General features: G+C 38.0%; 1 protein-coding gene across 1 annotated transcript in view; it reads right to left on the bottom strand.

Annotated features, from left to right (window-relative positions):
- Positions 1-6188: 6188 nt before the first annotated feature.
- Positions 6189-25198, bottom strand: part of IL11 (interleukin 11) — a 64299-nt gene continuing 45289 nt past the window's right edge. The window contains exons 5-6 of the mRNA XM_075840818.1: positions 13513-13671; positions 6189-6356 (exon numbers count right to left, since the gene is read on the bottom strand). Of these exons, the coding sequence (XP_075696933.1) occupies positions 6189-6356; positions 13513-13671 (327 nt within the window). The remainder of the gene's footprint in view (positions 6357-13512; positions 13672-25198) is intronic.

Raw genomic sequence — 25198 nt, 5'->3', positions numbered from 1 at the left:
GCATAAAGCTAATATAGGTTATAACTCAGTCAAAAATTATCGTTTTTCTAAATAAAAAACACTGCTGTAATCTACATTACAGCGCCGATCACATCATGTACAATATAGGCTACTTATAATGTGGTGACAGAGCCTCTTTAATGGACAGGCTCAATACCATTGTGTAACTCCAATGATCCTGAGCAACCCTGCTGTATTTGTTAAGGAACGTAAATTAAGTATTCGCCAAGCTAAATACGGAGTGCTGTATATGCCATACACTATAAGAGTGTAATTCATACTAATATTGCTATTCCATTTTATATGGGTAAAATTAAAAGTTATATTTTATACACCATTCCTTATTTGCTTTAAAGTTGGAAGGTATAACGGGAACCAGCCCGTTGATCTGTTACTGGGAATAAACAATTAAGTCCCACACAAACTTTACCGAAGTGTCGGGAGTGTGAATAGACATCACGTCCTGGCTGGAGGCAATGTCTATTCACTCTCAAGACACTTCAGTATAGTTAAAGTGGGTGCATGATCACACTGTGCTGAGTATAAATGGACATGAATGGAGAGAATTTAAATATAAGGACTTACCAGGTTAGGTAAAGAGTTAGGCACCATAAGCAAGTATCCAATGCGCCCCGCTATATGTAAGTAACACAGCAAAACTTCATATAATCATGAAAAACTGAGAGGAAAAGAAGTCATATCGCCACAAATAGAGTATAAAAATAGCAAAATTTTATTAGGACATACAATACAGAAATATTATTACAGATAAAATTCAAAGATGGATCCGAATAAAAGAAGGGAAAAGCAGTGCGGTAGCTTCAAAAATATTGAAGGTTGGGATATAAGGCCCACTGTGGACACACAGAATCTGGTACGGAAACACTTCCTAGTGTGAATCACACGTGACAACGTCTAGCTCATATACTGTCTGCACACATAATAAACTAGTAATGACGAGCAGCGGAATTAGGAATTAATCATAACACCAAGTCAGTACAAGTAGCCCTAATGCTTGTGACATCACTAGAAAATAGTATTTAGGTGTCTATAGTTAATTTGCGCTTTGCAGAGGTAGGTGAGAAAAATCTGAACCAAGGTGCCAGAGTAAAAATAGAACTGCCAGAGACGCAGTCCAATGTATCTGGTCCGTGTGAAATCACATTGAGTCAAGTATGGAGAGTATAATGGTGGGCTTACCCATAAAGATGAATGTAGTTAGGCCCCGCACTGCAGCCTGAAAGGTGTTGCGCCCCGACGCGCGTTTCGCCAATATGGCTTCCTCAGGGTACCAGACCAGACCAGATACATTGGACTGCGTCTCTGGCAGTTCTATTTTTACTCTGGCACCTTGGTTCAGATTTTTCTCACCTACCTCTGCAAAGCGCAAATTAACTATAGACACCTAAATACTATTTTCTAGTGATGTCACAAGCATTAGGGCTACTTGTACTGACTTGGTGTTATGATTAATTCCTAATTCCGCTGCTCGTCATTACTAGTTTATTATGTGTGCAGACAGTATATGAGCTAGACGTTGTCACGTGTGATTCACACTAGGAAGTGTTTCCGTACCAGATTCTGTGTGTCCACAGTGGGCCTTATATCCCAACCTTCAATATTTTTGAAGCTACCGCACTGCTTTTCCCTTCTTTTATTCGGATCCATCTTTGAATTTTATCTGTAATAATATTTCCGTATTGTATGTCCTAATAAAATTTTGCTATTTTTATACTCTATTTGTGGCGATATGACTTCTTTTCCTCTCAGTTTTACATGAATGGAGAGAAGTGTATGACGCTGATTGGTCAGCGTCATACACTTCACTTTACAACGCCCACTTCGTAAAAAGGTAAAAAACACCCAGTTGTCTATTAAAAAACTAATTAGCATAAATCTAAAATTGCTCATAACTTGCTCAAAAATGATAAATTTTGAAAATAAAAACCACTGCTGTTATCTACATCACAGCGCCGATCAGATTATGTAGGAGATATAATGTGGTGACAGAGTCTCTTTAAGCTACCTCTATAACTGGACTGTATCTGAATAATATATGTTTTCTATTGGTTTGTTTTTTGTTCTGTATTGTCTTGTTCTGTATAAATAAATGACACAAGGCATCAATCAGTAGAGAATGATAAACTTCCGTGTCTGTGCCCTGCCTCCAGTGCATCGTTATCTTGATTAGAACTCAGAGGCTGGAATCTTAGAGTACCTTTAGCTCTCCCAAACCCAGGCTACTCCCACACTATATAAATCAATTAGATATCAGTTTTCATTTTTCAACAGAGATCTGATTGGTTGTTATGGGCAACTTCTCCACCTTTCCTTTATATTTGTTTAGATAAATCCCTTGTGTGTCAACATATTTTACATTCTCATAAATGACTTTTATTATTTGTTGATGTGAGATACATAATAATGACGCTGATGGTACATGCCACAAAATCAATAAATTGCTTTAAACATGAATATTTAATGATTTTAGAATCATTTTATTTAATAAGATATAAAAGTTACAAAATACAAATTAATAAATAACTACAATACAAAATACATTAAATAAATAAATTACAAAAAGAATACAAAATGTTTAAATTTAAATAATCGTCTTGTTTAAATGAGGGATTCCAAAATGCATATGCTCTTAGTTTAATACATTACAAATCAGATTACAGTTAAATCCAAGATATTTGTTCCATGCCCCTCATAATAATTCACAAATCATAAATCTCAGCATAAAAGGAGTTTACATTAATTTTGTTTGTTACCATAACTCAAAAAAGGTGAGAACCCCCCTACACACAATACCCTCATATAGTAAACATGGTGTGAATGGAAACATAACTAGAATAAATAAATAAACAAGTGATAAAGTGAACTAATGTTAAATTATTTGTCAAGAAGACCAGACCCTAAAACTTTTACTTTTAGTCATACACATAGGTTGAAATACATATTACTTAAATAGATAAACAAAGCATTATGATTAATATAAATATCTAATGAAAGTGAGGTATATTGGAAATAAGAATGACATTTTCCCACACCTCAGGTTTATAAATAAAGTTATAAATAACATGATAAAAAGAGAACATTAAATATCATACAAGGCAATCTCTGTGCAAATATTTTATCAAAAATCTATAACCTATCTATATACTGCATTTAAATACCATATCTTAAACAGGAAATCACCGAGATGGAATGTATTTGCATTAATGTATGTTACCTGACAAAATAAATAATTTGGTTTGCTAAAATGCTACAATGCTTATTAAAGGCTATGAAATGGACCTTTGAAATTGATGTTTTTTTTTTTTTTAAGTAAAAAGGTCAATCAGTGTGTTTTGTGCAACTTTATAATTAGTTTTTATTAAAAATATTTTTTTCTTTTTGAGATACAGCTGCTCTGTATTCTATATACAAAGCAGCTGTAGCTTACGCTGAATTCTGTACCCGGGAGATCAGCGGGACTGATGGGTTTAGTGTCAGCGGGTCCTGTGTGTCTCTGACACGAAGGATCCCCCTGTTATCCATCACATCTAAGTAAATAACTTAGATGTGATCGATTTTAGAAGGAATGAAATGAAAATGATAGAAAGAAAGAGAAATTTAGGACAAAATTTGGGGTTTTACTTCAAAAGAGAAACACTTAGCAGTCAGTTACTATCTTGTACCCTCCATGTCACAGACAATCACACAGACAGTGAACTCCACCAAACCACTCCCCACGTCTCAGCATCCTGGTGAATTTGACATGCAGGTCAGTTGGATATTTGAATAACTAGTAGAATCATTTTTATAATAGTTTTACTAGAATGTTTTAGGATTTCATTAAAAAAAATAAGAACTTTCCAGAAGCAATCATTTACAATTAAGCGTATTCAATACATAAATGTAAAGTTACACAAGCATCCACTAGGTGTCCCTGATACTTCATGAATTACTCTTTGTACTGTATATATGTCATCCAGTCTAGCTGAGAAAAGCCAGTTTGTTATAACAAGACATAATATTTCTGCACATCTCTAAGTGGAAGGAGTGAGTGCTGGGATACTTGGTGTGTCACACCCTTTCAGAACAGTCCACAAATGAGAAGGTGAACGAAAACAAGAGGAAAATCATAGAAATGCTATGAACCAAATGTTAGGAGAATCAAACAAGCCTTAATATTAAAAATGATTTATTTTCCAGTAACCTGAGATTTAAGTTTTAAACATACTTTAACTCATCACTATCATATCTGGCACAGATTAAAAGATACAATATGTATTTTGGTTACATGTGAGCTTATTCTGCCTTATGGCTAAAGTGCCAAACACCAAAATAATTGTTACAGGTTGGAAGACTAGATAGATGCCTAAATGAAACTATATTGTATGTTTTTAGTGAGCCATAAGGCATTTGTATACGTAGACAGCAAAAACAAAATTATATTGTTCCAGGTACCAACTTGGGATGTCAAAGCTGCCAGTGCCATTTTTGATCTGTTGAAAATGTTAAAATCAGCTGGATATAGGTTAATATAACCCAGGTTACCCCACGAGTCCACTTACAACACTACATTGACGAGTTGTTCTAATAAATGACCAAGGTGGCCAATCACTGGCTTCAGTATTGAGACTGATGTGATTGTCTGCCACAGTTACATGTCCTGACGACATTTCATCGCTGTAGCATTGTAAACAGAGACTGTCGTGGGACTTTGAAACTAATAGAAAGACTTTTTAAAAGGATGGAAAACCGCTTTTAGGCCTGAACGACACACCGTTTCGATGCAGTTTTTTTATGCAGTTTTGGGCTTCGTTTTTTTAGCCAAAGCCAGAAGTAAATCCAAAATGAAGAAAAGGTATAAAGAAAAGACTTATGCATCTGATTTCTTTTGTGTTCACTCCTGTGTTTGGCAAAAAAAAAAACAAAACATCAAAAACTGCATCAAAACTGTATGTGCGATCATGGCCTGAGAGCACAGCATTGCTCAACCAGAGTACATGCTCTGCAAGTTGCGACAACACATATATTCTTTAATGTGCTTTCATTTTTACACAATGTCAATAAAATAACATTGTCAAATATTCACTGGAATATGAGCCAAGTGGTCCATATGCTCTCAGAATAGTCCCAGAAAAATCAGTTTCCTAATCGGCTGTTTTAAAGCTGCATATATGTCATTATCTATGTGAATTTGGTTCGATTTAGATACATTTTAAGAAGAAACTGTAATAAACAAACCTTTTTTTTACATACTACTACTGTAGACAACAAAAAAAGCTAATCAAATCAAAATAATTCTCAACTCTTCAAGATTCAAGTATTTGTGCTAGGCCTCTTTTACATCACATTCGGGAGATCTGCTCTCCTATGTATATGCCTTATTAGATGAAAAGGAGGATTAGAGTGGAGCAACCGGGAGAGGGGAAACAATCCCTAATATTTCCATAGGGAATGTTTCCCCTATACTTTTTGCAGCAGTCTGATTATATTTTTGATCTAAAATGACATACAGCAGAGTGGACCTCCAATACATGGAGTTGAAGGGGCCTTATACGGAAAGCAGTAAAACTGAATAAAAACATTCTTATTGATTAACCAGTTTTCTTTTTCTCCCTTTAATAACGAAATATTTCATTCAATCTATTTTTTTCCTTTTTATGTTGTTTTACTATTGTAGTAAAACATTTTGAAAAGTAGAAAGGAAGACAAGTTAGTAGGATTATTTCCAATGATCTGAAGTTTGTCCGTTTTTGACTGTCAACGGTGTCATATTATTGAGGTCATTCATATAAAGTAAACAAAATGGCGAACACTTTTTAATATAAATAAAATCCATAATTAAATATAAGAAAAATAAAATTTTGTCAGAAAAATCCTCCAGATCATATATCATATTGACTTACTTAAAAAATTAAATATTAATAAGAAAAATAAATAAATAAATAAATAATCAGAATTATAAATAGATCGGAGACATCAGTGTACCATGCATGGAAAAAGCATACAGAGTCATTATGTACCAGCTCCATAAACCAGGCACAATATAGGAGTAGATCAATGATTGTTTTCTGTAAGAATCCTAGAACTTTCAGAATCAAGGTATCTTAATTTCTTTCTCATAAAGGCACATTTTCTTAAGATTGCACTTCTACTATTCCTGGAGTAGATATTTAAGTTGGGAGTTTTTTCTACAACTTATTTTTCATCAGAACTACAACACGTGTAGTATAATCCAAGAACAGGTGAAAGTGGTGGAAAATAGCATGGCCAGTTTGCACTACACCCCACTGAGTGGTTGTGTTAGGAAGCTGTGGCAAAGGCGGGTCACTTACACGTGCTATGTTCATCTTTGTCATCTGAAAGAAAAATGAAGAAAAATTAGGTCATGTAAATGACAAATCAATATGTTAAGACATCGCTGTTCCCTATATCGGCAAAATACATTGGAAAATGCTTTTGAAAAATATATGCTGGATATGTCCATAGGGTTTAATGTACCCGACATATGCCAAACTATGCCTCGCATAAACCAAATGTAGGAAAAAAAAATGTATGGTGGAATACATTTAGATATATACTGAATGGCCATTTTGTTATAGACACCTGTTCATTCACGATTGGAGTTTCCGTGTATTGAAATTAGACACATGACCCCGTAGTGCAGCATAATATCAAGTGAACAAGTTTTCTGTTGATCAGTTACAGTAGAATGTAAAAATCGAGTGATCTGATCAACTTCAAACGAGGCATGATCATGAGTGCTAGATTAGCCGCGGCCAGTATTTAAAAAAAACTGCCAACCCTGTTTTTTCTCCACTCTTCCTGTCATGTGCAAACATTTTAGGCTGGTAGAGGTGGAGTAATAGTGTGGAGAATGTTTTCATAGCACAGCCTGGGTCCTCTGATACATGTAAACGGACAGTTTTACAGTAGGTGTTACCTAAGCAATGTGGTTGACCAAGTTCAACCCTCCATGGCAGCTGTTTACCCTATGGAAGAAAGACACTTTAGCGGCAACTGCGAGCAGCTATCTTGTCATCATGGGCCAATATTCCTGCAGAACAATTTCAACACCTAGTGGAATCTATGTAACGACGATTTGCTGCGGTTCTGAAGGCCAAAGCAGATCCAACACTCTACTACATGGGTGTCTCTAATAAATTGGCCATTCAGAGTATATCAGGCTCTGTTCAGACTACCGCAGGGTCCATTTTGTCAGCTTCCTGTTGATTTTGACAGCCAGAATTGTGCAGCTTGCTTTGCTTTTTTTTCTAGTAAAATAAAAACCTAACCAACCCATTGGAAGTTTGAGATCCAACAGGATCTGTTACACAATGGAACCATCACAAATGTCATTGCTCTGGCAATAACGCAAGACATGCACCCAGTGTGAGTATGTATATATATATATTTTTTGTACAGCATTGTATAACAGTATTGTAACAGCATAATATAGCATTGTAGTTCTGATATTTCCTACTCTACAGCATTTAGTGGAACACTCTCTTTTTAAGGCAAACACCAGAATGTTAGTTCCAGACATATATACCTATAAGTAGCCATGGAGGCAAGCTCCTCTTGTCTTAAATTCTAACAACATGCTCCCCCCAAGCTCTAAGTGACTTACAAGGCTATAAAGACCACTTTGCTTCTGTTATCAATGGCTGGATTTTGAGGTCATTACACAGTGGTAGAGCCTAACTCCTTATCCCATATGCCTAATACTTTTGCTGTTTGGACATTTTGGTGTTTTTTTTCTGTCCTGTGGATAATGCTCAGCTTGTTTACTTTGCATTATGTTTCTGTTTTTATTTATTATGCTGGACTGCCTAGATTGAACTTGGAGGTGTACAAAGGGTGTTCCTTAACCCTATGTAATCCGTGAAGCTGCTGCTTGCTGCCTGGTATTGAATGTTTTGGCTTGTTGTTGCACTAATTCACATTAACCTTTTTTAACCCGCTAGGAAGTCTGAGTTAGCGTTTCACGCGTTGGCGTGGAGGCGTCCTGAATTTTCAGCGTTTCTCAGATAAGAGTTTTCCTGAGAAAATTTGTGTTTGTATGAAGAGGAAGCCTTTTAATTTGTTTGGAACAAGGTTCCTTTGTTTGGTGGTGCAGTAGACAAAGCTTTGCCTCTATTTTGCTCTAGTTCCCACTATTTAAACTGGGCATAGTGCTGCATTGCCTCATTGAGCAAAGCTATCCCTTGGTTTTATACTTATTTTCTGTGATACAAGATATGTATTTTTAACTTTCTTGGTATAAATTTTAAATTAATCTATTTCCTAGATGTCTAAAGCAGGTTCTGGCGACAGAGGTTGGAAGGAAGCTCCTCAGCAGAAGCAGGAAGCAGTCACATGCCAGCTGTGGTTTTGAAATGAAAAACAGCCTCCAATTAAAAGCACTGTAGTTGCAGGGATTGTGACATTCGCCTGCCTGTTAGCTATGAACTTTAAGTGCTACGATTGTCAACATTGTAACCTTGCTAGTGAGCCATCTCTGCAAAATGAGATGATATAATTTAAGGTCTGTCCAAAAATCCATGCTGAGATGAAAGAATTCATCTTCCTTCTATCAGGAAAGTCTAAGCCATGGGCAATGCCCCCAGTCAATTTATCATTCTAATGGAAATTGTTGAAGTCCATCCCTTCAATGGACCAGAATATTTACCAGGGGGAAGCTCTAGTCTCCACTTCTAGGGGGCCTAGGGCCTTCAAAGTGGATGAAGCTTTGAAAAAAGCTATAATGGAAAGTGGAAACATCCGGAGTATGGTCCAGGTTTCCTATGGACGAGGTACATTTGAGCAGTGTGTTCCTCCTCCAAAGATTTATATGGCTATCGCCAAGATTGTCAAGGCGTACTATTGTCCCTGCTGAGGTCAGGTCAAATCTTCAAGTATGCGCTTTGAAGGGCCTACTCTGCTGAGCAGGGCAATGGATTACGCGTCTGGCTACGAATAACAAGATTGTGGGTTCGGCTCCTACCTGACTTGATAACATTGCCTTATCCTATAGCTAAGGTTAGAGTGCCTGATTGCAGATGTTGCACGGCTGTGGGCCCGGCTGGTGTCGGCATAGAAGACTGGCTGGGAATTAAGCATCGAGCGTTTTTTGATGCGTTTTTTGCGGCCATTTTGGAGCTGTTCGTCTATTGACACAATGAAAAATGGCTCTAAAAACGGCTCAAGAAGTGACACGCACTTCTTTTTTTATGGGGCTTTTTTTTTACATGCCGTTATTTTAAATGACTGTGTAAAAAAAACGCTCCGTCGAAACGAAACTCAGTTTTTCCCATTGAAATCAATGGGTAGATGTTTGAAGGTTTTCAGCTTCCGTTTTTTCGGCCGTTTACGGCCTGAAAAACGGCGGAAAATAAGCCGTGTGAACATACACTAATTCCCCCTGCGGGACTTGGTGTGCAAGTACTTCTGCATGTCATGCTGCAAGCCTCGTCCCACTGCTCTAAGTGGCAGCTCTAGCGGTCTCCTGATTGTGCAAAAAGATTGCTGGTTTAAGTCCCCTAGGGGTACTAATAAAAAAAAGTAAATAACAGTTAAATATAGTTGTTTTTTTTATTCAAAAAAATATTTAAAGTTAAAAAAAAAACTTCAAAATTATTCCTATAAAATAATGTAATTTTTTTTTAAAATTACCATAACTGGTATCGCCCCATCTATAAAAGTTTAACTATTTTAATATAATGTTTTCTCATGCTGAACACTAAAAAATGGAACATTAAAAGAGCCATAATCTTTTTTTTGGTCACCATAGCTCCCCATATAAATAAAATAAAAAGTAATCAAAGAGTTTCATGTACCCTAAAATGGTACCAATAAAAACTACAGCTTGCCCCACAAAAAACAAGCCCTCACACTGCTCAATCGAAGGAAAAATCTAAAAGTTATGGCTTTCAGAATATGGCAACACAAAACAATTTTTTTTTAACAAATAGTTTTTACTGGTTCAACATAAATTAAACTGTTTAAATTTGGTATCGCTATATTTGAATCGACCCATAGAATAAAGTTAACTAGTCCTTTTTACTGCATGGTGACCGCCGTAAATACAAAACCCTAAAAATTTGGCAAAATCTCAGGTTTTTTCCCCATTTCACAACACAAAATTTTTTTTGCCAGTTTCCCAGTGTATATATATATATATATATGGTATATTAAATGGTGCCAATAAAAACTACAACTAGCCCCCGCCAAAAAAAATCTGTTATATGACTAAATCAACGGAAAAAAAATACAAAAATATGGCTTTTAGAAGGCAGGGAGAAAATAAAGAAAATCTAAATCTGGCTGTGTCTCCATTGGGTTAATAAACATATTTAACAAAGGAGGGCACAATACTGACCCTTGTGGAACCACACTAGCCTCTCCAATCTAATTTGAGGATGTACCATTAATTACCACCCTCTGTTTTCTATCGCTGAGCCAGTTGTTAACCCAATTACACATATTTTCCCCAAGTCTGAGTAATCTCATTTTATGTACCAACCTTTTATGCGGCACAGTATCAAATGTTTTTAAAGTCTAGATACACAACATCCACAGCTTTACCCAGGTCAGTCTAGAATTTGCCTCCTCATGAATGATATGTAAAAACTTTATTTTCAAGATACTTCAGGATATTATCTCTTCAAATATTTTACCCACATTGGAGGTTAAACTTACAGGCCAATAGTTTCCATGCACTTTTTAAACCCTTTTTTAATATTGGCACCACAATTGCTATGCACCAGACCTGTGAAACAGACCCTGTTATGATAGAATCCTTATATATTAGAAATAAGGGCCCGTCTGTTATGGTACTTCAGTCCTGCAGAACTCAGGGGTGTATACCATCCGGACCCGGTGATTTGTCTATTTCAGTGTTTTTGAAGCGGCGCTGCAAATTTTCCTGGGATAGACAGATGACATTTAACCCCTTCCCGCAAAATCACGTACAGTTACGTGATGGGAACTGGTGTTTTAACGCATAAGAAAAGTTATGGCTCTAGTAGGAAAAAACAGTCTGATTTGCATGCCAGAGGGAAACATTCCTTCTTTCAGTAAAACATAAAAAGCTATATGAATTCGGTATCGCCGTAAACATACTGACCCGCTGAATAAAGTTAACATGTCATTTATACTGCACAGAGAAAACAAAAGTTAAAAACAGTGCCAGAATTGCAGTTTTTTGGTCCCTAGCCTCGCAAGAAATGGAATAAAAAGTTTTCAAAAAGTAACATGCCCCCGAAAATAGAAAACTACAGCTCGTTCCACAAAAAAAAAAAGCCCTTATACGTGGATGAGAAAAAAAATAATATTATGCTACTAGTAATGTGTCATCATAATGTGCAGGCCAGAGGGGAACATTCCTTCAGTTTCAAGAAGTGGTTATCAAGGCCCTAGTATTTGGGAACCAGGAAGGGGTGGGCCCAATAGCATCTGCTGAAAGCGAGGGTGCCCGTATTATACCAGGGAAACACTCTCAGCAATATTTTCCAAATTACAGATGCGGAAATGTCCTAAAAAAGTGCAGAGGGTGTTCCAAAAGGCGAATAAGAAAAAACATTATTCATCGGTGTAACACAGGCCTGTGCATAAAGGAATTCTTCAATGCATACCAAACAAAGTTATACCCTCTTATGATGCCCTAATGTACTCAGCCCAGATTACATATACCCCAACACTATAAACTGAAATACCAGTAAAACTCAAAAGAAAAATACTACTAAGCAAAATCCACGCTCCAAAAGCCAAATGGCGCTTCCTCCCTTCTAAGCCCTTCAGTGTGCCCAAACAGCAGTTTACGTCCACATGTATGGCATTGCCATACCCAGGAGGTAAGATTCTCCAGTGGCACAAGCAAATGCGACAATGCGTCCAACCATTCCAGCAAAATCTATGCTCCAAGAGTCAAATGGCGCTCCTTCCCTTCTGAGTGCTCCGATATGTCCAAACAGCAGTTAAACAACCCCATATAGGGTATTACTGTACTTGGGAAACAAGTTAAAATTGTTAAAATTTAACATTTTGATCTGAAACTATATCTTATTGCATATAGTTATCTCACTGCTAAATTATAACTAATTTATTAAAAAAAACTTTGGGGTCAAAATTTTCACTATACCCCTAGATTAATTCCTCAAGGGGTGTACTTTCCCCAATGGAGTAACTTTTGAGGGGTTTCCACTGTGCTAGTACTACAGGGGCTCAGAAAATGCGACATGACGCCCAGAAACCAATCCAGCAAAATCTACTTCCCAAAAGTCAAATGGCACTCCCTGTCATGTGTCCAAACAGGAGTTTATGACCACATATGGGGTATTTCCGTACTCTGAAGAAATTGCTTTACAAATTTTGGGGGATTTTTCTCCTCTATTCCTTGTGGAAATGAAAAAAATAGAGCTAAAACTACAACTCTTTGGGAAAAAATTTAATTTTTCATTTTCATGGCCCAATTCGAATCTATGAAACACCTGTAGGGTCCAAATGCTCACTCCACCCCTAGATTAATTCCTTTGGGGTATAGTTTCCAAAATGCTGTCTTTGCTTAATTCCTATGTTTTGACACCACAAGACCTCTTCAAACCTGACATGGTGGCTAAAATATAATCTAATAAAAATAAATCCCTAAAATCCACAAGGTGCTCCTTGAATTCTGCAATTGTGTTGCTGTCAAGCAGCACACTAGGGCCACATATGGGATATTTCTAAAAACTTCAGAATCAGGATAATAAATATTGAGTTGTGTTTCTCTGATAACGGCTGCTGTGTTATAGAAATAAAGGAATAATTTAGAATATTTGCAAAAAAAATAATTAAATGTTCAAATTTCACCTTAATTTTGCTTTAATTCCTGTGAAACGCCTAAAGGGTTAAGAAACTTCCAACCAAAATACTTTTTTTAATACTTTGAGGGGTGCAATTTTTTTAAATGGGGTGATTTATGGGGGTTTCTAATATATAAGGCCACTCAAAGCTACTTAAGAACTGAACTAGTCCCAAAAAAAATTGGTTTTTGAAATTGTGAGAAATTGCTGCTAAACTTATAAGCCTTGCAATGTCATAGAAAAATAAAAGGATGTTAAAAAAAGATGCCAACATAAAGTAAACATATGGAAAATATTAACCAGTAACAAATATGTGTGGTATAAATTTCTGTTTAAGCAGACACATTTAGTTTGAAAAAAGTGCTAATCTTTCAAAATTTTCTCAATACGTTGGCGTTTTGTTTTTTTTACAAATGTACACTGAATGAATGTATCTAACAAATTTTACCACTAACATAAAGTACAATGTGTCATGGGAAAACAGTCTCAGAATCACTTGGATAAGTAAAAACACTACAAATTTATAACCACATAAAGTGACACGCCAGATTTGAAATATTAGGTTCTGTCAGGAAGATCAAAACTGACTGCAGCGGGAAAGGGTTAAAATCAGATAAAAAGTGATATGTGTATTTTTTCTAAACATGTTATTTGACTTTAAACTTGTTTGCAACTGTGATCATCTGCTTACCAAGAAGTCAATTTTTTTCCCCAGCTTCTCAATACGATTGTGAATGCTGGTAAATTCATGATCTAAGGGACGGACAACATGTGCAGCTTTCTTCAGCCAATCAAAATGCTTCTGATATATGAACAGTTCTGAGCTGAGCTTTGTTAAACCAGCTGGAATCTATAAAAAATAAATAAAGAAAATGTATTTCCAACAACATCAAGCCACTATCATAGTCATGGAATACTTTAAACAACAGATCTAAATATTATTAACTATGTGCAAATTTATAAAATGTACTCCATTTTAAAGGGGGTGCTCCAGCCCGTCTTAAATCGAAATCTACCTGGCAGCTATCTACTGTGTAAATCACTACAGTCTGCTGCCAAGTAAATACACCATAAATCAGAATTATCACCAATATAGAGGTAGGTGGCCTGCTTCAAATCCTGCTTGTGGCGTGAATTGCTCCTTCTTCCTACTTAAAAGGAACCTCTACTAATCTAACCAATCCCTTCTTTTCCCCTTTACCTTTCTTTAACATCTTCTAAATCCACGACAAATGCCTCTCATGTCAATACCTCCACTTCGACTTTGTCTGTTCCCTCCCTCTCTTTATTAAGTTAGCAATTAAAGGTACAAGTTAAACATTGCCATTTCCACTAATACATTTTCAGTTTTCAGACAGTATAAATGTCATATAATAAAAAACACAAGATCAAATACACAAAGAAAAGAGAAAAAAGAGGTAATTTGAATAGAGGGAAGTAGGGAAGGAAAGAGGTGAGGAGTGGGGGAGCATTGTGGCACCATCACTGAAATATCTGGGGAATTATGAACATTTAAGCAATTAAAATGGTCTAAATAAAGCCCAAGTTTCCCGTATATCTATAGATTTTGCAAAGATGGGGCAAATCTGGTCAAAATGTGCCAGTTTATTATGGAGCAGTCAAAGTTTTCCATTTTGTTTATAGTTTATTGTTTAAAATATATTTTCCATGAAGTCTGGGTCTAACCACCATTTACGTAGAAAATTAGCTTGCTCTCTTTTGCATCTCCCGCATGTATCATCCTGCAAATTGTATACTTTTCATATTTTAAATTGTATATAATACCCTCTAGAGATTATATTGAAGATGTTCTCCATGGAATTGACACAACTCTAAATATGATGTAGATTTTCTCAAGCTAAGGAGTTCATACAGAGATATGGACTGAGGAAGGCACTTGAACATTCACAAATTTAAGATACATTTGGTGGGCTTTGGCGAAAGCGAGTGTTTTAAAATCTGAACATGAACATATCTCGTCCCTGGGTTCTTGAAAATAGGGGTGGATTGTTGGATTACAGTGAATGCCAACAAAAAAAGCTTTAACTTTTTCTCTGCAGCACATGATTCATGCATCATACACGTGACCATGCTTTGTCCCTAAAACCAACCTGGTTGATTGTCTTGTAGTAGAGATCTTTTAACAATACTCTTAAAGGCTATGTAAACCTTTGAAAGGCAAACTTTTTTATTTTTAACTTTCCATTTTTTATTAAACAAAATTCACAAATACAAGACATAGTTCTCTTAACTGGAAGAGAACTGCGGACAGCAAACAGAAAATACATCAAAACAATATAAACATCACCTCACATCACGGAGAGTACAATAATAAGAAATACATTCACATGAAGTACGTAGATGTAATCCACGCGGTCCATTGCTTTCGGATGCGATCATGAGATTTAATATCAAAGATCAAGGAGGATTCGTGAGAGCATTGACAATTAACTCTACGTATTATGTCAGATAAGAAGTGAGATATGGGAGACTTCCAGGATTGCGCAATAGATAGTCTAGTAGAAATTAAAATGTGTTGAATGATAACTCTGGAGGATGAAGGCATCTGGTCTAAGGATATATTTAAAATTGCAAGAGCAGGATTTCTTTCTAGAGGCTTGTTAGAAAATTCCGACATTAAATCATATACATCTTCCTATAACTTAGTTATGATCGGACATGACCACCACATATGCAAAGGAGTGCCTATTCGGCCATACCCTCTCCAACAAGAGTTAGAATCACTTGCAAAAATACGTGCCAATCTGGAGGGAGTTAAATACCATCTGAGATGAATGTTCCGCATTAATTCTACGTGATTCACGCATTTAGAGTGTTTCGAAGCCCAGTTAGAGGCCAGTACCCACTGCTCATCTGAATAGGACGCTCCCAGCTCCCCCTCCCACCGTTCCATATATTTCGCTCTTCCTCTCATACCTACTGCAAGCACCAAATCATAACTACAAGTAAGGCCTTTTCTACGGCCCTGCCATTACCCATAAATTTGTGAAAAGTCGTAAAGCAACCTGGAGCTACTGGAAAGTTTATCTTCCGCAATAGATGTTTTCGAATGACTGAAATGTGGAGAGGTGAGGGATAAAAGGTGAGAGGAGGGAGAGAGAGAGTCGATATGATATATGTGTGTGTTTTTGTTTTTTTTGCACTTCTAGTAAATAAAACCACTTTTTAGTGTAATCTTTTTTTTAAGTTTTAATAAACTTTATTTAACTGTTTTAATTTTTTTTTTATTAGTCCCCCTAGGGGACTTTACGATGCGATCTTCTGATCGCTTATATAATGCTTTGATATACTTAGTATACCAAAGCATTATTGCCCGTCAGTGGAAAACTGACAGGCAAAGTATTAGGCCATGCCTCTAGCATACAGCCAGGGAAGGCCTGGGGGCCTTTGTTAGGCCTCCGGCTGCCATGGCAACCCGTCGGCGGTCGGCAATTGCATTCGCGTGCCGCTGATCGGTGACAAAGGGAGCTGTGAACCTGCCTCCTCATCGTCCTTACGACTATTCGATTAAGTTGCTTCATAAGACTTCACCTCTTGGTGGACGGGTATATCCTCTCTGCCTGAAACCCACGCCATGTCGGCATACGTCAAGGAGAACCTCGTGATGGGGTTTATCAGGAAATCTACTTCTCCAGCCGGATTCTTATTTGTGGAAAAGAAAGATGGATCGATCCGGCCTTGTATTGATTATCGTGGTTTGAACCAAATCACTGTCAAATACAAGTACCCCTTACCACTGAAACAAGAGCTCTTCAACAGAATACGTGGGGCCAAGATTTTCACAATGCTGGGTCTAAGCGGGGCTTATAACTTGATACGTATCCGCAAAGGTGACAAATGGAAAACCGTATTCAACACTAGAGACGGTCACTACGAATATCTCGTGATGCCCTTTGGATTATGTAACGCTCCAGCTTTGTTCCAGGAATTCGTGAACGACATATTCCGGGATCTACTGTATGTCTGTGTGGTGGTGTATCTGGATGATATCTTGATCTACTCACCAGATCTGACTACTCACCGGAAGTATGTTTGCCAAGTCCTGCCGCGGTTAAGGGGGAATAACCTCTATGCCAAACTAGAAAAGTGTGTATTCGAAAGGAAATCTTTCCCCTTTCTGGGTTATATAGTTTCCAATCATGGACTTCATATGGATCCGGAAAAAGTAAAATCGGTCTTAGAGTGAATACGTTCTCACGGTCTCCGTGCCATACAAAGATTTTTAGGCTTCGCAAATTTCTATTGCCAGTTCATTCCACCCTATCTTCTCTTCGCCCCTATCTCTGCTTTCACCAAGAAGAGAGTGAACGCTAACATCTGGACCCCTGAAGCAGAGTCGGCATTCACTAATCTCAAGAGGATCTTCACTTCTGCCTCTGTTCTTCACCATCTTGATGTTTCTCGGCAGTTCTCGTTGGAGGTCGATTCTTCCTCCATTGGTGCTGGAGCACTTCTCTTTCAAAGAAACTCAAAGGGTAAAGCGGTCCTTGGCTTCTTTTCTAAACTATTCTCTGCAGCAGAAATAAACGACTTCATTGGGGACCGTGAGCTACTTGCCATAAAGTTAGCCTTAGAGGAGTGGAGGCATTTGCTAGAGGGGGCTGTTCATCCAATTATCATCTACACTGATTACAAGAATCTCACTTACTTACAGTCTGCACAACGCCTGAAACCTCATCAGGCCAAACGTTCACTTTTCTTCGCCAGATCCAAATTCCTACTCCATTTCCGTCCTGCTGATAAAAATGTCAAGGCCGATGCACTGTCTCATTAGTTTGAGACAGATGACGCTGAAGAGGATCTTCAGCATATTATTGACCCTTCCAGTATTATTCCTGTTAACCCTCTGCAGATTAAAGACATTCCTCCTGGGAATATTTTTTCGTCCTATTGACATGAAGAAAATTCTCATCTGGGGTCATAATTTCAAGCTGGTAGGTCATTCAGGTATACGAAAGACTCGGGACTTTATCTCTCACAACTACTAGTGACCCACATTACTCAAAGATGTTGTGGACTATGTCTCTACGTGTACCAACTGTGCCCAAAACAAAGCTGCTCATTCCAAGCCTGCGGGTCTACTCCAACCTCGGCCAGTTCCTGATAGTCCGTGGCAGCTTATGGCCATGGATTTTATTACAGATCTTCCTCCCTCTGCTGGATGAACCACTAACTGGGTTGTGGTGGATTGCTTCTCCAAAATGGCACATTTCGTTCACCTGTCTGCCCTTCCCTCAGCTCCTCGCTTGGTAAGTCTATTTGTTCAACATATTTTTACGGATTGCCCCAATATCGTGTCTAATCGGGGCGTGCAAACTTCTGGATGTGAAGTTGGACTTTTCATTCATATGCATACCACCCTCAAGTTGAAAGAAATAACCAAGTGCTTGAGAATTATCTTTGTCGTTTTGTGCCTGCTCAACACGACAACTCTGTACATCTACTTCCATGGGCAAAATTCTCTTACAATAATCACACGAGTGAATCTACTTCTACATCTCCATTTTTCATTGTCTACACTCAACATCCGCATGTCCCGCTTTCTGTACCTGCTACATCTCAAATGCTTGCAGCTAGTGTTTCTTTTGAGAGTTTTCTTCTGATCTAGCAGCAAACCAAGTCTGCGATCCTACAGGATGTGCATGAAGAAGTATGCCGATAAGAAGAGAAGGCCTCCTCCCCAGTTCCTTCTGGGAGTTAAGGTCTGGTTACCTTCAAAAAACATGCACCTGAAAATTTTCTACTACAAATTCACTCCTATATTTCTTGGTCCCTTTGAAATCCTGCAACAAATCAATCCTGTGTCATACAAACTACGTCTACCTCTTACTCTCAAAGTTCCCGATTCCTTCCATGTATCCCTCCTGAAGTCTGTGGTCCTCAACCGTTACAGTAAGTCTCCTGATTCTTCTACTGCTCCCAGAAGTTCCACCGATGTGTTTGAAGTCAAGGAGATCTTGGATTTCAAGAGGGTTGGAGGGAGGACCTGTTATCTGGTGGACTGGAAGGGTTTTAGTCCTAAAGAGAGGTCCTGAGAACTAGAGAAGAACATTGATGCTCCCGCTATTATCAGAAGATTCCTTCTACGCTCGGGACCTAAGAAGAGATGTCAAGTCTAGTGTCCGTGATGACTTCAATATCTGTGTCCGGTGTCCATGTCAAGTGTGCGTGACAGTCCGATAATTCAGCACAAGTCAGCTTCCAATAATCCAGCACAAGCCAGCTTCCTATTATCTGACAATCTGGCACAAGTCAGTTTGCAGCTATCTGGCACCAACCTGCCATCCAGGTACCCTTGACCAAGTGACTGATATATATATATTTGTTTGGCCAGCTGCGACTCCATTATGGCAGGCTGGCAACGGATTTTGTTGCCGGAAAATCTCATCCACATGCTGCGTAAATGCTGAGTGGAAAAAAAGTTCAGAAATTGACATGCAGTGTGTTTTTTTAATCCGCAGCATGTCAATTGTATTTGCGTAGATGCTGTTTATTTTTTGCAGGATTTCCCCATTGAATTCAATGGGGAGATAAACCCTGCAACAAATAGCATATGTTGCGGTTTTTTTGCAATGTCACTTAGAAGAAATAATATATTTCTTATATTTATCCTGAATTCTGTGTGTTCTTCGCCCAGGCCAGCCTCCTGGGATGACGTTTCATTCCATGTGGCCACTGTAGCCAGGGAGGCCGGATCGGACAGCCATGGAGGGACGTGTCACCATGACAATGGACTAGGTATGTATGAGTGTTTTTTTATTTATTTCTACGCTGCTTACTGCAGCGAAAATTCCGGCCGAAAAACCACACAAGCGTTTTTTCTGACAAAATGAGCTGCGAGTGCCAGGACGGATACGCTGCGTAGTTTTTACTATTTCTTTTTTTACTATTTTTAGAAAATATGCAGCAGAATCTCAAGAAAAACGCTGGTAACTCAAAAATCTGTACCAAATAGTGCGTTTTTCCAGCTCATAATGCTGCGGAAAAGCTGCGGTTTTTGCACATCGGTTTTACCTGCGAATTTAGTGTTGAACATTGTTTAGAACAAAGTATATGTGCACCAGCTGATTTGCAGCAGTTTTTACTGTGGTTCCACTACGTAAACGGTGTAAAAATGGCAACTATACAAATTTGCTGCGGAATCTTTGCACCCCGTTGAAGTCTATGGGCCAAACACGCAGCATCTCCGTGGAGAATACGCAGCTAAAATTTACATGCTGTGGAATTGAAAGTCGCACTGCAGAATACTTGCCGCACAACTTTACTGCGGTTTTTTTCCGCAGCATGAGCATGAGATTTTCTAAATCTCTTTCACTTTGCTGCTACTGTAAATGCAGCGGAATTTCCGCACAGAATTCCATTGCAGAAATTCCACAGCATTTACGCTACGTTGGAACCCGGCCTTAAACTACAGAGCAACAGCACTAGAAGGTAGCAAATCTACAGCTAAATTATTCCTGGAAAGACAGGTTAAAACAAGATTACCTGCAATGGAACTTAAGTGTTATCACAATTCTGATGCCTTTATTAAAAGCTGAAACTACGAATAACAAACTTGATTACCTATTTTATCTTGATGAAGTAGCGTTGCCTGGCTTCCCCCTTTTCCCCTGAATCTAATGCAAAACTATGCGGTGGAGTCTTGCTGTCCCACTGGTTAGGAAGCAGGTGCAACTACAAGATTTATTGCGTGCGTCCATCCCAGGTGAGGGTCGCTCCTACATCTGTATCGTTTTAGTCTAATTGTTTTTGGGATTCCTACACCATGAGGCGCTCTTTTCTTTGATTTTTTTACAGATTATAAAATTACACTTAGTCAGACTACAGTTGAGTCCATAGAGAGAGGCCACATTGAATATATGTACAATACGTTATAATTATACTTAGAAACCTTGAAACATCATTGCTAAGTAGACAACAACACTAACCTCTCTCAATCACTTCACTACCTGGCTTATATATTTACATTTCACTAAAATCCCTGCCCACATAATAGGCAACTTTGATATCCCCATTAATACCAACCATGTGGCTCTTACTAAATTGCTAAAACTCACACCCTCCTTTGCTATCAAATAGTGGTCCTCTAGTCTTACCCACACGGAGGGTCACACACAACCGTATTTTCAGTGCAGGATACTCTACTGGCTTGCTTATTCCCCATAGAAGTCTAAGGGGATGTTACAGTATATTTTTGGATATCTTGCAGATGTATGCGCTGAATGTATTCAGGAAACTTGATGTGAACAGAGCCTAAGCTGTGTCATCAACTGCCAGAGGTGCTCGATTCTAGGAGCCCACCAAAACTTACTTAGCAGCTGCTTTCCAAGCACAAAACATTTTAATTCGGGAAGATGAACTATAATATAAATTTTTTTAATTGGAGTTTATCTTTAAACTATGTGGGAAACAACCATGGACAACTTTTGTAAAGATGCTGGTTCTAAATTTGGATCTTGAATGCTATGTAAACCATTGCACACATTTTTTTTTTTTTTTAATAAAACGAAGTGTTATGGTATTTTAAACAACTTTTTAGTATATAAGTGTGCAAAGGTTTACATAGCCTTCAACACTGTTGAAAAAAAAAGACAAATATATTTTGGTAGAGTTATAAATTAGAAAGGTTATATTTACTATTTGGTTGTAGAAGTTCCTCATGGATCATGGAGGGTTGTTTTTTTTTTTATAAAAGTACAGTTCTTATTAAGCCAGAGTATGGAACAATATACATTAAAAATGGTTCGAGTAGAGTTCTAAAGGGAATAATGTCTGTGTATTCAGTTCGCTTATGAAAATGAAGCCGACACAGTGATACAGTCATTTGCTGAAAATGAGAAAACTGCTGGCAGATGAAGGGTTACCTTGTTTCGAGGTTGAAGGAGAGACTGACTCAATCACATGGAAAATCTTAAGGCACAGGGCCCTCTTTAAAAAAAGGCTTTCGTTTCTCCATTGCTATAGCTAATGTGGGAAAAATGGCACAGAATGAACTACTAGCAGTGCAGGCATTTAAAAAAAACTATTTTGAGACCACTTTCTTAGACACACTGCTAGTAGATTTAATTATTTTAACCCTAGAATTGGGCTAGCAACCTAATAGAAGTCCTGCTAAGAATGAGACTTCTGTTCAAGGAAGGAAATTAATTAAAATGGATTTTAAAAGTTTCTTAATTTGTTTGCTAGACTGTGTAAGTTCTCCAAACTTGTGCTTCTAACAGCAGCGTAAAGAACGTTCGAATTACTAAATTGTAACCGTGGATTGCTCATCCTTTCTTTTCATTGATGTTTTTATGGCTTGACCTGAATTCCTGTGATATGGCACCAAATTGTCTGACAAAAAGTTTAGTATATTGGAATGATAATGGAAGTACAGGGAAATACCAAGAGAACTCTGTAACACTGTTGTAATTCAAAACCCCATTTACATGACTTACAGGAGGTACATTCCCCTGTATGTCTTTTTAGATCAGGCTAAGGATCAGAGCATGGCTTAAGGGAGACAGGAAACATTCCCTCATATTTCCTTAGAAAATGCCCCCCATCCTATGGAAAGTCTATTCACGTGCAGACTCCCTGAACTCTTTCTTTAGTGAGATACTGACATTAACCCCTTCACTGCTCTAGACCACCATGGAACAGACATTCACCCCCTCACTGCCATAGACCACCACAGATGCAGACATTTACCCTTTAACTTCACTAGACCACCAGGGATGCAGGTATTAACATTTTCTATGCCCTAGACCCCAGGGATGTTACTATGAACCACTTAACTACACTAGACCACTAGGAATGCAGGTATTAACCTCTTTTCTGCCCTAGACGCCAGGAATGTTATCATAAACCTCTTAACTACCCTAGACCACCAGGGATGCTAGCATTGACCCAGTAGGATGGAATTGTTGGCCTGCCATTCTCCCTTAAAGAGGCTCTGTCACCAGATTATAAGTGCCCTATCTCCTACATAATGTGATCGGCGCTGTAATGTAGATAAGAGCAGTGGTTTTTATTTTGAAAAACTATCATTTTTTAGCAAGTTATGAGCAATTTTAGATTTATGCTAATTAGTTTCTTAATGACCAACTGGGCATGTTTTTACTTTTTACCAACTGGGCATTGTACAGAGGAGTGTATGACGCTGACCAATCAGCGACAATATCCGTGACCAATCAGCATCATACACTTCTCATTCTTCCAGCCCATTGTTACAGTGTGATTGTGCAGTGAAAGAAGCTCGGCTGGAACAATGAGAAGTGTAGGACACTGATTGGTCACTGATAGGTCAGCGTCATACACTCCTCTGTACAACGCCCACTTGGTAAAAAGTAAAAACACGCCCACTTGGTCATTAAGAAACGAATTTGCATAAATATAAAATTGCTCATAACTTGCTCAAAAATGATCGTTTTTCAAAATAAAAACCACTGTTGTTATCTACATTACAGCGCCGATCAGATTATGTAGGAGACAGGGCACTTATAATCTGGTGACAGAGACTCTTTAAGTTACAGACAAACAGAGCTGCTATAAGAATCACTAGCTGCGTGCCTGACCACCCCTGGCATACATTTTCACTAACAAAGCAGTTAAACTCACCAAGCGTCCAGCTTCAATGATTTTATCAACAGAAAGCATTCCATATTCAACTAAAGGGGTTCTCTGGAATGTTGTAACTATTACTAAAATAACAGCGCACGTGTAATATATACTGTTTTAAAATTCGGATTCAGCAAGCGTGTCTCATTGACTGTAGCTGCAAAGGAAAAAAGAGGTTGAGGAATTTTTTGTTTACTTACGTCTCTTTAGTACAGGCAACTCCATGGACAGAATACGTCTATTGCTCTTTATAGACATATTCCATGTCACCACATTCATGATGCTGGACTGGAGGCTCATGTACATCTTGAATGTCAGCACTTACTTTCTGTGCAAAGCACAGTAAAATACTGTATTTTTCTACATTAAGCCCTATCGCTGTTAGGGCTGGCAATCTACTTTATAACTCAAGCACACAAACTAGGGCCAGTTGTATAGATTGTCGGTTACTGTTGATGTGTTCCAGCAGTACTCTGAGGACATCCACATAAACATAGACAGAACACATAAACTCTGCAGATATTGCTGTTTTCAGATTAATGCTGGATTCACACGAACGTTGCGAACCTCGGACGTGAAAAACTGTCGTTTTTCACATCTGTGGTGCATCCGTGCTGTACGCTGCGGGTCGCGTTATCACGCATCCCCCATAGACTATAGTCTATGGACGGATGCGTGAAGCGTGAAAAAATAGGACATGTCCTATATTCTCACGGACCCTTCACTGGGTTCATTGAAACAACGGCCGCGTGAACGGCCCCATTGAATTACATAGGTCCGTGTGACGGCCGTTAGTGATACAAGACAGCAGTGCTAACCACCAAGCATCCAAGCTCTTTGCATATATATATATATATATATATATATATATATATATATATATATATATATATATATATATATTATACTTTTTATGGTTACATTGGTTTTTATACCTAAATACTTTTAGTTGTAATAAATACATTTTACTTTACTATGATTGCTATAGGAAAAGTCATCAGGTTTGCTTTATTCTAGCCATTGGGTGTCAGCACAGCTCACTGTCTGAGGAGAGTCGCACAGCTGTGCGTGTGTAGACAAAGTTCACGTTTTTTCCCTCCACTCTCCTTTTTAGTTGGTGCTGTGTTGTTTTGACTATTTTCCTGTTGTGACTTCAGACGTGCATTTGCTTAATACTTCCAGTTACGACAGTGAACGGAGACAGGAAATGATTTATATTTCTCTGCTTGCTTGGATGAACATTGCTTATGATTGTGGCAGTTTTGCTAAGCATTGATTTCCTGGGGTCAGGAATTTCGGTTTGAGCCCCATGTTTGCAAGTTGTTTCCAAAAGATTCCAGCTGTCCGTGACATCAAACTCTTTGAATATTACATTCCATGTAACATAAACCTGGGATTGTATCACATGTCCATGTGACATCATCTATTTAAAAGGAACACATTGTCCCCAATGACAATTTATTGTTCTACTTTAATGACACAACTTCTCTGAGTTGTATTCTCTTGGAGTATGATATCATCTCACATGCATAATACTTATAAAAATAGAACTGGCATTTACAAATAATGATGAATTACACTGTAACTCCTAGTCGGTATTCAAATTGCGTCTCTTTACAAATTGTAGATTTTCCCAGCACTATGTTTATAAGTTATTAGGACATATTACTGATACTTGTGTCACTTACAGAATACGCATCTTAGTGAGCATTTTCCAGTCATTCCTTGCTAAATCAGATTACACACTCTGCAAATAG

This window comes from Rhinoderma darwinii, chromosome 10, assembly GCF_050947455.1.
Source record: "Rhinoderma darwinii isolate aRhiDar2 chromosome 10, aRhiDar2.hap1, whole genome shotgun sequence".
Taxonomy (NCBI): Eukaryota; Metazoa; Chordata; class Amphibia; order Anura; family Rhinodermatidae; genus Rhinoderma; species Rhinoderma darwinii.
The sequence above is the reverse complement of the archived record's forward strand: the minus strand, read 5'-3'. Positions and strand labels throughout refer to the sequence as shown.